The sequence below is a fragment of the Sturnira hondurensis genome, unplaced genomic scaffold, assembly GCF_014824575.4.
Source record: "Sturnira hondurensis isolate 20B ecotype Veracruz unplaced genomic scaffold, ASM1482457v3 Scaffold0021354, whole genome shotgun sequence".
Taxonomy (NCBI): Eukaryota; Metazoa; Chordata; class Mammalia; order Chiroptera; family Phyllostomidae; genus Sturnira; species Sturnira hondurensis.
Window position 1 is genome coordinate 6,216,931 of NW_028093985.1, and position 14,232 is coordinate 6,231,162.

A 14,232-nucleotide genomic window follows, 5' to 3' on the forward strand; every position below is an offset into this window, starting at 1 on the left:
ATTAATGGTACAAGTAAGCTAGACCACACATTCTAGACCATCAACTATGCTCCTCGGAAAGATGCCTTTTATTATTATTTCCCCCAAAAGGAACATGGTAAGAAGAAAATGAGAATGGGAAAAATGACAGAGGAAGAATAATTTGAAAGGTGGGGTGCAGGCTCCCTCGGAGCAGCCACAGCCCACACACAGCCAGAGATGGGTGTCCGGGCTCTCGGCCAACGGGAGGGACTAGGCAGAATAACCATTATGTCATCATTCCACTACCCTTTCAACTGAGGAATTGAAAAGAAAAACCTCTGCCCTGATTAAATAAAGTTATCTAATAATATGTAATTTCTCTTACAGTAAGAACCAATGTTAAAGCAGTAAAAACTACCCCTTATAAAAATAAAGAATGGAAAAAACAAAACAAAACAAGCCCTCATATAAAAATCAGATACAATAAACCAAATTTTAATGAAGATGCTAGTGTTTCAAACCTCTGACCCCCAGGCTCGGAAAGCTTTCTCCAGTCTTAAGACATTCATGGCATATGTTCCGAAATTGTCGATTCCTTCCTCCCGGCCTGCATCCATGATGACGCTATACAGTGCTGCAGAATCTTCTCGTCTGTGGTACAGTTCCCAGCCCAGCTCCCCTAAAATAAACCCACAAGTGCCACATCAGATAGGAATGGCGGCCACTAGGTTTAATACGCATTAGCTAAAAACCACAAACAAATGGAGAGATTTCACTTATGCAACATAGACATTGCTGAATGTTAAAAGACCAGTTCACTTAAAAAAGCAAATGATAGTTGCAACAAAAAAGCCCTGCGAAGAAACCTGCCACACCACAGATGCGTTAGTGCCCAATTCTGTCGCTCACACAGAGGGCAGTATTCTAGGACTCTCTTCACATGACGTGGAGAGACTGTAACGCAGCAGCTAACCTTGACCCCGGACCTCAGCTTCATAATGTTGAGTAGTTAGCATGGCACAGTTTATCCAGCTGCCTCTTAATCACAAGGCTTAAAAAAATAAACAATTATCATTTATTGAAATGGTCCTCATTGTGGTCTTCACAGTCTCTAATGCCCCATACTCCGCACCCTATCTTCCCCACTTGGCCATTTATTTCACCATTAGAGCTGTAGGCAAAAATGGAAATGAAACCCAACCCAGTCTGCTTATTTTTTAATCTGCTTGTGCCTTGTTCTGGTCACCATCTGGCGAAGGTTAGTGGGGAGGGGGTGGGGGAAATGTACATGGACTCCGGGGAAGGGTGGAGGGCTTTAGACTATGTGTTGCCCTGGTCCCCCAGTGTCCAGGGCTGGTGGAAACGCGTTTTTCCAGGGCAGCACCAGAGCGTGGGCAGCAGGTAGCTGAACAAGAGCATGGGCACCAAGTACTCCTGGGAATGGACGAGGAGGTCTGGAGGGAGTTAGAGGCGAACCCCCAGCTCAACAGGGAGCTAAAGAGCATTCGTTCAACTCTGTTTTGAATACCTACTATGTGCAAGGTTAGGTGTTACATGAAGACTTCCCTAATGCACTTTTAGTCTAGAAAGAAAGCTAGAGAGCAGGAATGCTGTAGGAGAGGTGCCTGATGTATTCAAGATGGGAAACAGCCGATGGGAGGTGATCTTGAACGGTCCCAGGTGGAGTCAGCTGGCCCTTCCTACATTCCAGCAGCTGTCATCTCCCCTTCTCTTACCTTCCCTTACAGATGGTAGGCAGCTATAGCATAATTGAAAAATCTGTGGAATGACTTTCTCAGACTAACAAGTGAATAGACCAAATTGTCATAAAAGTTGGGCAGGAGAAAACGTCCTCCAAAAGTACACTGATGAAAGATGGGGGGGTGGGTGGAGAGGCTGGGGAAGTGCATTTCTAGCAGCTTTGTTTAAACTTTAGAGACTCTAAGTTATTTTCTGACTCTTACCAGTGTAAGATATCCTAATAGCAGTGACAGGAATATTGGAAACCTTTAAAGATTTGGTTTGAAGAAACTTGAAAACGTCATCACTAAGATCTTCAGAGGTCAGCTTCTGAAGGACCTTTCTTGCATGTGGCCCTGCAACTCCGAGAACTCCAAGTTCATCAGTTATATTTTTAATTTCGACATTGTATCCACCTTTGGCTGCCTCTTCTTCAATCCATCTGTATTTGAGTCATAAATATTGTGTTAAATTTTGCTTGAATAATGCATGTCGTAACATATTTTTCCCCAAAGACATACTCTGTGTTTAGAATTACCAGAAAGTCCCCAGAATGTTGTTTCATATAATCACCTAATTTTCAAATTTGAAGAAACTGAGTCCCAGAGATGTTAAGTGACTCTTTGTAAAGCACCCTTTCTATAAATTGGGGGTAATTTTTCACAGCATAGGAGGATCCTTCCTTTTAAATGAGCTTTGCCACATGATTATTTTAAATAATGATAGCCCTATTGCATTTAAAATAATGACTCAATCTTCAAAAATTAGTTTAAACCCAAATTTTCTCTAATACCCGTACACAGAAGGCACATTCATGCTGCTGAAAGTTAACAATGTGCCTGCCAGCAGACACAGAATTGCTCTGACAATCACAAGGAAAATATAAAAACTCTAAAGAAGTTTAAATTTCTATCTTGATGCATCACTGGGACCCGGTTATAGAATTTGTTGATTATTTATTTACTTATTTATTTAAAGATTTTTTAAAATTAATTTATTTATTTATCTTTAGAGGGGAAGGAGAGAGGGAGAGAAACATCAATGTATGGTTGCCTTTTGTGCATCCCCTGCTGGGAGTTGGCCTGCAGGGAACTGGACTGCAACCCAGGCATGTGCCCTGACTGGAAATCGAACCGCGATCCTCTGGTTCGCAGGCCCGTGCTCAATCCACTGAGCTACACCAGCCAGGGCTTTGTTGATTATTTATTGAGCAGTCCCTAGAACTACACAAGTCTATCACAAATTAATCATCAAAGCTAAGCTACTAAAATGGCTCCCAATACATCTTGCATTGGAGGATATAATTTGCATAATTTTACAACTATAGTAAGAATCTACCTGTCAGAGTCAAGACTTCTCCTGCTCAACTTTTATGGCAATTCTGTCTATTCACTCCTGGCCTGACATTTATTAAACAACAGTATTCCAAATACTTTTGGAATACTAGAGTAAAGACTACAGATTTTAGATTAAATAGGAGACTAAAGATTGATGTGAAGGACGGACTTGGCAGGTCAACCATTTGGGTCCAGCTGTGGGCCCAAGAGCACAAAGCATGAACAGGGGAGAAGGTTGCTGACTGTGAGTATCACAGGCAGAAAGACTGGCCTCAGCACATTCTGTAACTCAAACTACAGTTTCCTCATCTGAAAATGGGAATAGTATATTATACGCAAATATATATCTATTAAGAGAATTAATGAAGATAATATGTAAAAAGAATTCTGACCCATTGATGATGCCTAATAAATGGGAGTTGATATTATTAGAATTAGTACACCTCGAAGAAGGATTACCTTTTGGAGGTGGACAGGGACAGGGTCCCCCACTTTAAATAATTTCCTATAAAGACATGAAATGTATTTGAAACAATAAGGCTTAAGAATTAAAGTTATACTTTCAACTACTGGTAACAGAAAAACTCAGCTTAAGATTGAGTCAATGTTTAATCCGTATACAATTCTCTTACTGGGTGTGCGCTCACCTGAGATCGTGAAGTTCTGACCCAGAGCCGGTTATTAACAGAAATTCCCCAGGGGACCGGTGAGAAACAGTCAACTCAGCATACACTCGACCTTTGGGGGTTAACATGTGACTTATATTTGTAAAACCCACCTACACAAAAGAATTTAAAATGATCTCAGGATGCAACAAAAATCTTATGTATCCTTTTAAAACAACATGGATACAAAAATGTGGGTGTCAAAAATGAAAAATATCTGAATCTTATCACTTACACCAATTGTATGAATCATTTGTAAACCTAAGCCCAAGATAAATTTTGAAGTTCTCAGTTTACATTACAATTATTTGTCATAAAAATTGTACCTCAGTCAATGTTTTAACTACCACAGACACAATTAAGCGAAGTCATAGGGTCCTTGGATGATAATTCATTCAACAAAATTTAAATTTAAAAATTAGCTAGAATACTCTTGACCAATTGAAGAGTTCTAGTGTTCATAGAGAAATCATTAGGCGGACTAAAATAACATATTGGGGTTTTGTTTTGTTTTGTTTTTGTTTTTTAATGAGAGGAGAGTTAAGCAGACCAGGATCCTGGACCTTGTACCATTCTAAGGTTATGTACCTTTGGAATGACATTTGCAAAGAGATGGTCCAACAGTCTGATAGAATCTTGGCCTTTGATGTTAAACTTGCCAAACGGCGACAGATCAATCACCCCTACTCTTTGCATAACCTGTTGATACTCAGAGCCCACAGGCTCAAACCAGTTTGTGCGGCGAAAACTTGGCCTGAAACACAGTTTGTGATAAAAACAACTGTCATTCATTTTCAGAAAATCACAGAATAAGTATATTTTAATAAACCCCGTTCATCTCTTAAATCCCATTGGGAAAAAGAATACAACCTAAAATTCTGGTCTGTAAATCATATGTATATGTTGGAATCTGATTTTTTAAAGTTACTCATATGCCCCTTTGATCCATTTCATAGTGAATAAAGTATTTATTAACTAGAAAAATAAGAGCAGTTGTGGGCTCTCAGATCTGGAAGAGAGCTTAGAAGCCAACCAGTCCTGGGGTTTTGACCCTGACTGTATACGAGAGTCCCCTAAGGAGCATTTAAAAGGAGCAGTTTTTTGGATCCAATTAAATCAGAATATGTGGGGATGGAGCTGTGTTGTCCAGTGCTTCTCAGACACTAACGCAAATACAAATCACTTGCATTTGTTAAGACACAGATTCTGATGCAACAGGTCTGGGGTGGGGCCCGATTCTGCATTTTAGCAGGCGCCACACCCGGGCTAAGTGAGGATCTGATCCAACATCTTCGTTTTTTTAGGAAAAAGACACAAAGTGACTCCCCAGGACTTTGTGTCATTGAATGACAGAGCTGGACTGGAACGAAGGTCCCCTGACTCATTGTGCAGGACCCTTTCTACCTTACGATGCGGACTTTCTAGTGTGGTGTTTTAACTTCAGAGTAGGCTGCTAAGTCTGCAAAATGAGTTTTCAGTAGTTTAATTATTAAAATAGCAGAAGGAACAGGCCAGATCCAAACAGCATGAGGTGAAGAATAGAGCTGGCATTTATATGAGTCATTTAAGAAAAACCAAGCCAGTATTTTGCCCCCAGATAATTGAGATTGGCTGCCTGGGGAGCCCCAGTTCATTAATCAATGACTGGCCTTCTGCTGTATTTTGCACCATTTAAATCTGGCCTTAAAGTAGACATCAAAACCTGTTTAAATAAACAAAATGACAAGTTAAAAAATAACTCAATTTCTAGATTTGCTATGTGTTTTCTTTTGCCTTATAAACTCTCAAGAGGAAAAATATATAATCACTATTAATTCCAAGTATAATCAGGGCATGTAATCCAAGTAAAACAGTGGCAACAACATTAGAGGAAATCATAGAAGTGTTCTAGTGACATTCTTTATGTTTTAGCTTAACCTCAAGTGCTAAGTAAATGATACTCTTCCCTAATTTATCGACAGTGCATTAATTTGCATGACTCAGTGCACATGGTAGGAAGTTGTTGCTTTGAGCTACTTCTTGATAAATAGAAGACCTACGTATCCATTGTGTTCTCATACTACGTGATTCAACCAGGCATCCTAAGCCAGAACAAAACTTTAGGAGCCAAGTGAAGGCATGTGGGGATTTGGAGGGGGTGGGAAGTTTCCTCTGAGCTCCTGGAAAATGCCAAGCGGGGGCTTCACCAGGTCTGGCTGTAGGACTCTTGAAGCCAAATGGGCCCTAGATATAGGCCAATGTCATGACGGAGAGACAAATGCTTCCATTGTCGGAAAATAAATTTTGTAGGAATGGGGTGGAGTGACAGGGTCAGTGGGGAGAAATGGCACTGGTGTCTCTCTGATGTCCCTCCAAGCTACCTCTGAAATGGCAGTGGGCAGTGAGAGCCACAGAAAGTCATTTATTTACCTGTACCCGGTGTCCTGGCCCGGCTTGTAAAACCAGTGTGGCTGTTCCCAGCCTGCGTGAAACCCCATGGAACATTTAGACTCCAGGGTTTTATAAAGCCCACTGACGCGCTGAGTCGGCCTGCCAGCAAACCGTTCTTCTTTAGGATACCCAACTGAAAAAGGAAAACGAGCACTTTACATAGAGTATAACCAAAGCCATAAAATACTTTGAAGGGATTCACAAAATGGGAAACAGTACTTAGAATCCAGAAGCATATAAATGTAGTAAATTTATGTTAAAAATACCCTAAAAGCTATCATTTTTATTTTGATCATCAAAAAGTAAAGTAAAAATAAACTTAAAACTGAAAATCACTGGTACACTCCACACATTAAATATGCACATCAATATAGATCCTTGTTGCACCTTAGAGGCACAAGGCTTTTTAGAGTGCCTAGCCACTCCCGCCAAAGTGCACAGAATAAAAAGCCTCTAAAGTCAGAGGCGCTGTAAGGCAACCTGTACGCACTCTGCAGACAAGAGTACTTTGCACTTTACCAATATTGTTGCATCCATACGACTCTCGTGCTTTGGCCTCCGTGTACTGAGTGGTTGTCCATTTGCCATAGCGATTGGGGTCCAGTTCTATCAGATCAAAAGGGGGCTCTCCATGCAGGATCCAGTCACTGAGGTACTTCCCTACCCCACCAGCGTGAATTATGCCATATCTTTAAAATACAGAGATAGATACACTGTTACTAACACACGTTATTTTCAAACAAATAAACATGTCCAAATATTTTACAGGGCCTTAAAATTGGGGTGTTCTGTGCTATCCAGAGCACATAGTCTACGTAATCTTTATGCCATAATTTTTTCCTAAAAAAAACATATTTAGGCATCCAAATTAAGTGTGCCTGACTTTATAACTAGTTTGTTTACAAAGTTTCAAGACCTGCATGCTGGCAAAGTAGCCTACCGCACTTACTTACCTAGTAACTATGTCCACTTTAGGAAAATGGGGCGGAGGAAGCAAGAGGCAGATGAAGCTGGTACCTTATTGATATACCTTCTGTTCTGTGGTTATCCTGATAGGAAATTTGCAGGAGAAATATGTACACTGTGGAGTGGTATGCTCATTTCTTCTCTGAATCAGGTTAGTTCTGTGCAGGGATCCTGGGCCATCATCTTAGTTAGAAACATCCAGACAAGAGGCACTCGTTCTGGGACATGTGGGGAGGAGGTGAAAAGGAGCACTGGCCCCTGTGTTTTGTAGCTAAAGGGACACTTAGTGTAGAAGATGGGCTTGCTTTCTATTTCCATATGAAGATGCTTTAAAACCAAGAACATGATTGCAGCAAATATAGGTGGAGGAATCATAATTTAATGTTAGCTATGTGCTGTTCTCCCCACTCACTCGTCTGATGAAGGCCTTTGCCACGGGTTTATCTGTGGTTTAAAAGAAGCTTTTGAGAAATCGGATGAGCATGAAGTTATGCCTTTCTCTAACCAAGAAAGGCAGCTATGTGAGCAGACCTCTAAATGCAAGAAATCCCAGTACCCCAAACAACAGCAACTTAATAGCCAGACACACAGGTTCTAAGTGCTTGGGAGGACTTTAGCAGAGACTGGGAATGTTAACTAACTTTTCCCACCCAAGATGCCAGTTTTGCTTTTTTATAAAAATAAATGTCCTCTAAGTTTGTTATAAGGCTATTTCTCAAGCAGAATAAAAAAGCAGCAATTGATGTTTCCTTTGATATTTTAAAGAGAAAACAGGCCATCCAAATTATACACAAACAATCTCACTAAGTTTCAAGAAATCAAGAAAAATTATTACATATATACTTAAAATAATTATGAAATATACACTTAAAATGTTTACTAACTTACCCAGGCCCAATGTATGGGATACAATAGTTGCCATTTTTGAGAGCTAGAGATACTGTGTACAAGACTAGAAACTGTATAAAGTTTTACTGGCTTAATGAAAGTGCTTACCATGACCTAGGCATTATTTCCACCTGACATATACCAGCTGATTATATCTTTACCAACTTTATTTTACTAATGAGAAAACCAACCTGCACACAAGGGTTAAATAAAGGCCCACAGCAATACAGAACAGACTGGGTATGCAAATTCAGTCATCTGACCCCAGTGTGCGTTCCCTGTTATTGGGCTTCACTTCTTCAGTGGCCCTAAACCTCTTGTCAGACAAGACACACACAACAGGAGTCACAGCCTTGGCAGACTTCTTGGGCACAGTCAGGGCTGTACTTCAGTTTCCTCTGGTCTCCTCGCTGGGCCATCATCTTCTTTCCCTTTCAACAATGCCCATGTGCAAACAAATAGGACAGAGTGCTAGTATTTGGGAATAATCCTGAATCAAATCCAGTTTCTTTTTTTAAAAGTGAATCTTATACAAACTTTTACCCTCCAACCACTAACAATTTACATGTAAAATGCCACACAACTGAGAGTTAGGAAACATCTCACCTGATGTTGAGAATCCCTGAGTTAGTAGGCAAAAGTATCAACCATAGAATTAAGGAGATCAGGGTATGATTCTCATCCTGCCACTACCAACTGTGTGACCTTGGGCAAGTTGTGCAACCTCCCTGAGCTTTCGTCTCCTCATTTTCTTTATGATGTTGATGAAGACTTCATTCACATGGCACTTAAAAGCACACAGTAGGCAAGCAACACAGGTAGCGGCTGGGCCCTTGTGTAACCAAGAGGAGAGGATGGCTGTTGGTAAGATCTGGTAATAAGGTAGTGATGTGGGGAGTGGAAGTGGAAGGGAACTTGATGAGGAGACCTAGGCTCTCCTTCTATCTCCAGCATTAACTACAGAACTTGCTTCTTCCCAAAGGCCCAGCTGCTGTGTTTTTTGAGTGATTGTGTCTGTTTTTCATGACAACTCTGTTAAACTATCAGATATTCCATCTTAAAGCACTTTCCCCTCTCCAGATTTGCTGCTTATAGTCTGTTCTAAGTGAACAAACTAGATTTAATTCGATACAATTCACTCAACATTTTGGGGGGCAATATGCTAGTCACCCAGAAGCAGAAAGAATTACTAGATTATAATAAGACAAAAGCAAAACAGCTCTGTCCGAGGGTCATCTGTGAGTAAGGTACTCGTATGCAGACAGTTTATAAACGTCTATCCTATGGGCTGGTTGCAGCGGAATAACCAGCAACATAAAAACAAAGATTTCTGGGTGCCCCTCCAGACTGCAAATCAGAATCTATAGGAGTGGGGTCCAGGAACCCATTTGCTGGTTAATTTTCCAATTCAACACATCTTTCATGGATTCTAGGGACAAACAGCAGAAATTTCATAGACAACATGTAAAGGAGAATGAAACACATGCAAGTGACTAACCATAAGTTGAGAGTCTATTTTGAAACATTCTCAAGGGGCGATTCTGGTGCTCAGCCAGGTATGGGCACTGTTGGCCTTCAGAGCCATGGGGTGGGTCACTGGTATGAGCTGCGAGGGGCAGCCAAAGTGGGGCAGGAGTTCCCTCACGTAACAGAAGAAGCAGCTACTGTACATAATGCTGTGGTTTGCTGTGTATAATGTGCACCCACGTTTTGGGCCCAAACTTGCAGGAAATAATCTTCTGCTTTAATTTTTTAAATTCAATTATTTATTTATTTATTTATTTATTTATTTATTTATAGTTAGATAACTTGTTTTTTGTGTTATAAAGGAGTTTTAGCGTTTATTTTTTAATACATTATGGCACAAGAAATTTTATGTAACAAATAATCCCAAAACACAAGAACAGATACAAGGTATTCCAGGTACTATCTATGTATAATGCACATCTCTGTTTTTCCCTCAGAAATTTGGAGAAAAAAGTGTGCATTATACACAGCAAAGTACGGTATGTCTTTACAAATAAGTGACTCCAAAATTTTCAGGTAGATCCCCAGAGTAAGGATTGCTGGGTTATGTGGGGGTTCTATTCTTAGTTTGGGGGAACTCCAGAAAAGAACTATGATTTCCCTAACATATGGGGTGTAAAACAATAGGCAACAGACAGACAAACAAACAAAACCTCATCAGTACAGATAACAGCATGGTGATCAGTAGAAGGGAAGCAGGTTGAGGAGGATTTAGAGTAAAGGGGGTCAAATATGTGGGGATGGGAAAAGAGTAGACTTCAGGTGGTAAGCACACACCAGACTCTACGATGTCATATTGTAGAATTGTATATCTGAAATTTATATAATTTATTAACCAATGTTACTCCAATAAATTTAATTTGAAAAAAGAAAAAATACACATTCTGGACTTCATCAAAATTAAAAATTTTGTGCTTCAATAGACACTATTCAGAAAGTGAAAGAACCCACAGAATGGGAGAAAAAATGCAAATCTGATGAGGGTCTTATATCTAGAATGTATTTTAAAAAAACTCCTACAACTTAATGATAAAAAGAAAAATAAATAACCTAATTTTTTAAATGGGCCAAAGGTACAAATACACATTTCTGCAAAGAAGGTATACAAGTAACATACAAGAGAACCACCTCCACACGCACAGGCCCACATGCGGACTCTGTAGGGTTTCCCAGCCCTCCGTTACATTGCCCCCTCCAGCCCCAATCTCCCTCTGGCTTCTTCTCTCTGGATGTCCCACAGATCTAAACTTCACACTTCAAACCCAGCCTAGCAAAAATGACACCCATTATTTTCCTGGTTCTCTCTCCCCATGGTCTTTAGCAACCAACCAAGGGTCCATAGAAAGGTTGCCATCATTAGCTATTTTTGTCTCTCCCTCAGGGACTAATGCAATCAGTCACCAAACCTAACTAATTTTCTCTCCTGTCTCAGTCCTCACTGCTACTTCCTGTGTTCAGACCCCAGCCTCTCTCCTGTTGACAGGACGGCACCACAACCAGCCTTGCATCTCTGGTCAGATCTCACGGCTGCCTCGCTCTCGGCCATAGCCCAGGAGGTAGCACTAACTAGAAATCATTACATAAGAGTTAAATAGATAGTCAGATAAAATGGGGAAGGAAAATAGAATGTTAAAAATTGTGGTATGACAATAAATGGGTTTTAATATTTAATATTAATACCAATATTAATACTTACCAAATTAATGGCACCAATATTAGAGCTGAAACATCAAATGGATGATGGACACAAATAGTAAGCAAAGTGGGAAATCATAAACAAAAACAAATCATGTTGGCCAAACATGAATTATGCTAAAAATAGCATCAGGTATGTCATACATTAGAATTTTTGAAATATCTTTGTTACATCTTGCTATAAAAACACCCTTGTAAAACTGGAGCCAAGTGACCTATCTAACATATACAGCATGAAACGAGACATAAATAATAGATATGGCAGGAAATATGCAAAGAGAAATTTCCAGGGAATCATTGCCCTTCTGTGCGCAAATCTTTAGAAACTTATACAAGTGATCAAACCATTGTATGGTTGGCATTGTAAAAGTAAATTTTCATTAGTCCCCCTTCGTTGTTCATGAAAGGGAAAACTCTCTGCCCCTTTCCCTTCCCCATTTTTGGCCTGAGATTCTGGGATAAGACTTATCTAAAATACACGACTCCAAAATAAATGTTGGATTACATGGAGATACTCACCCAAAGCCTATAGCTACCCAGTAGTTTCTGACCCCCTGATGGGGACCCACCATGGGCAGAATGTCAGGAGAATAGGTGATGGGCCCGTTGACAATATTGATGAGGTCAGCCTTTTTCAAGACTGGAACCATTTCCATGGCAGCCTCAACGTGCTCCATGATTCGGTCTAGATCAGACTCAAAGAGCTCCTTTCCAAACCCTGAAAGGACACGGTGTTGTGACTGATCAGGATGCCACAGAGGCAGTGCCAGTACCCTAAAGTGATTTGAATCCCCGAATCAGCTTACACTTACAGATGGCCTGTTAGGGAGGTACTTCCTCTTTTCTTTTGAAGTCTAAACTATATTATTGGGAACAGTAATATTATTTCTTGAAACAATAAAATTATGACAACTAACCTTTTCAATTAATAGAAAATTTAAGTTTGTACACATTAACAGTTTTCAGTATTTAATCCAATCACACTTTGAAATAACAAATGACAGTTGTTTGGTTTGATAAGAAAGATCTTTTATCCTTTAAATAACCATAAAATCTGCTTCATCCTCCCAGGTGAGTTATTGAGAGTTTACCAGGTCATGTCAGGACGCTGGGACTAATGGGAAACTCCTCTAGGATCCAAGATGGTGAACCAATGGACCTCTTTTTACTCTCAGCAGGGAAGGGATGGCATGGCAGCCTCTCCCCTGAGCCCACTCCCAGACATATCCGAGGGCCAGAACTCTGAGAAAGAGTCAGAGCCTGAAAGTACAGTCATCTTCTCCATCCTAAAAGGCACTGTGATTGAAGGCAGAGGGTCACACACGACCTTCTTAAAGAACGTGTCCGCCAATACTGATGATTCTTGCACACAGCAGCCAGCAGCTTCTTATTGCTCCTCCCAGGGACTGCATGCTGGTGGGTAAGGAGCACAGAGACCTGCAGATCACCAAGACTGGACCAGGACATGCGGCACTTGGGGCCAGCCCACATCTGGCTCTCCCTTCAACTTCAATTACTTAAATATCCGCCTAACAATTTATTTGAGGAAGAGGCCATCAGCATGGGGCAGAGCCAAGAGGGAGGCTAAACTTACCTGGAGGGACTCCATTGGCAACCCACGAACTCTGAACTTTCATTTTCTCCTGACTTTCATAGGGACCAAACAAGAGCCCATCCCTTTCCTGTCGGAGGTAGTAAGACCCTTCCAGGTCTCGGAGCACAGGGAGCTCTCGTTTCAAAGCTTTCACTTCAGGGATAGTCGAAGTCACAACATACTGATGCTGAACCGGAATGAGAGGATGCTCCAGGCCAGCCATTTTGCCTACTTCACGAGCCCAAAATCCTTAAACAAAAAATCATGTTCAAATGTCACATATATAAACACACATCTGACACTGATAACAGCAGTTTATATCAGCATAAAATTGTAGACTTCAGTACTGACGGAAAAGTCTAAAGAATGTCGTAATGACTTTTCATCATTGTACAATCAAATAAGGGAAAAGAAGACAAGACAATATTGCCGAGAGTTTTGAAGATAATTCTATAATCTAAGGGAATCCTATTCATGGAACAGTATTTTGCCCATAACCAAAGGTGGGCAGGAAAACATTTTTGAAGGAAAAAGTAATTCAAATATGTAAAAGATACCAATGTGGATAAAAAAGATAGCGATGGACTGACCCTACTCGCAGAGCAGGGATGATCAGGCATGGAAGAGCCACCCCCACCCTGCCCCCGCACCGTCGGTGTGATCAGTGTAATGCATCATAGTTGGGGACCAAGCCCTGAAAGTCAGCCCCCTCTGTTCCTCAGGCCCTCCTTAATGCCTAAAATTCCACCAATACAGAACTATACTGTTAACTTGAATTTGAAAATGCATATACTTGGGGAGAGAGAGCACATTAAGTTTTCTCTGTTATTTTAAAAGTTGAATTTGAATATGTTTGTTAGATCCTTTCTTGCAAAGGGCACAAAGGCACCTGGAGTCCAGGCAGGAGGGACGAGGGGCCACAGCCAAGGGGAGAGGGCTCCCAAATAGTGGGAGCTCCCCCCAGGAGCTCCCAAAATTTCTTCTGTACAAAGAAATTTTTCATTGCACTGTAATTTAACCCCTCTTCTACTTGGTGGCAACTTGATCAACAGAATTGACATGGCTATGCCCAAGAGCATGGTCCCTTTCCATATGTTGAAGTCTCCTGTGTTCCTCAGTGATGTCTAAAAGCTTTTTTTCATAGAAACCTCACACATCTCTGTAGGCTTTATATACATTCCCATGTGTTATCTTTTTTGTAGTTGTTGTGAACACCAGATTTCCTTCCTTGGTCTGTCCTGCTATGAGACTCGCTCGCAGAGGAAGGGACAGTGTGGGCTGCCTGGAGAGCCCTGGACACCAGCAGTGAGTGAGTCTTTCTCGTGTAATCATAAGCAACAGGAGGGTTACCTTAGGACTTTCAAGTCACCAATTTCTGCCGGGAGGTAGCTAACACTTACTAGGCCCCTAACATATGCATAGGCCAAGC

General features: G+C 40.9%; 1 protein-coding gene across 1 annotated transcript in view; it reads right to left on the bottom strand.

Annotated features, from left to right (window-relative positions):
* DMGDH (dimethylglycine dehydrogenase) overlaps positions 1-14,232 on the bottom strand; it is a 63,021-nt gene that overhangs the window by 27,296 nt on the left and 21,493 nt on the right. Inside the window, exons 6-13 of the mRNA XM_037032202.1 lie at positions 12,804-13,052; positions 11,729-11,927; positions 6,653-6,822; positions 6,113-6,266; positions 4,292-4,457; positions 3,686-3,816; positions 1,926-2,143; positions 483-640 (exon numbers count right to left, since the gene is read on the bottom strand). Coding sequence (XP_036888097.1) covers positions 483-640; positions 1,926-2,143; positions 3,686-3,816; positions 4,292-4,457; positions 6,113-6,266; positions 6,653-6,822; positions 11,729-11,927; positions 12,804-13,052 — 1,445 coding nt within the window. The remainder of the gene's footprint in view (positions 1-482; positions 641-1,925; positions 2,144-3,685; positions 3,817-4,291; positions 4,458-6,112; positions 6,267-6,652; positions 6,823-11,728; positions 11,928-12,803; positions 13,053-14,232) is intronic.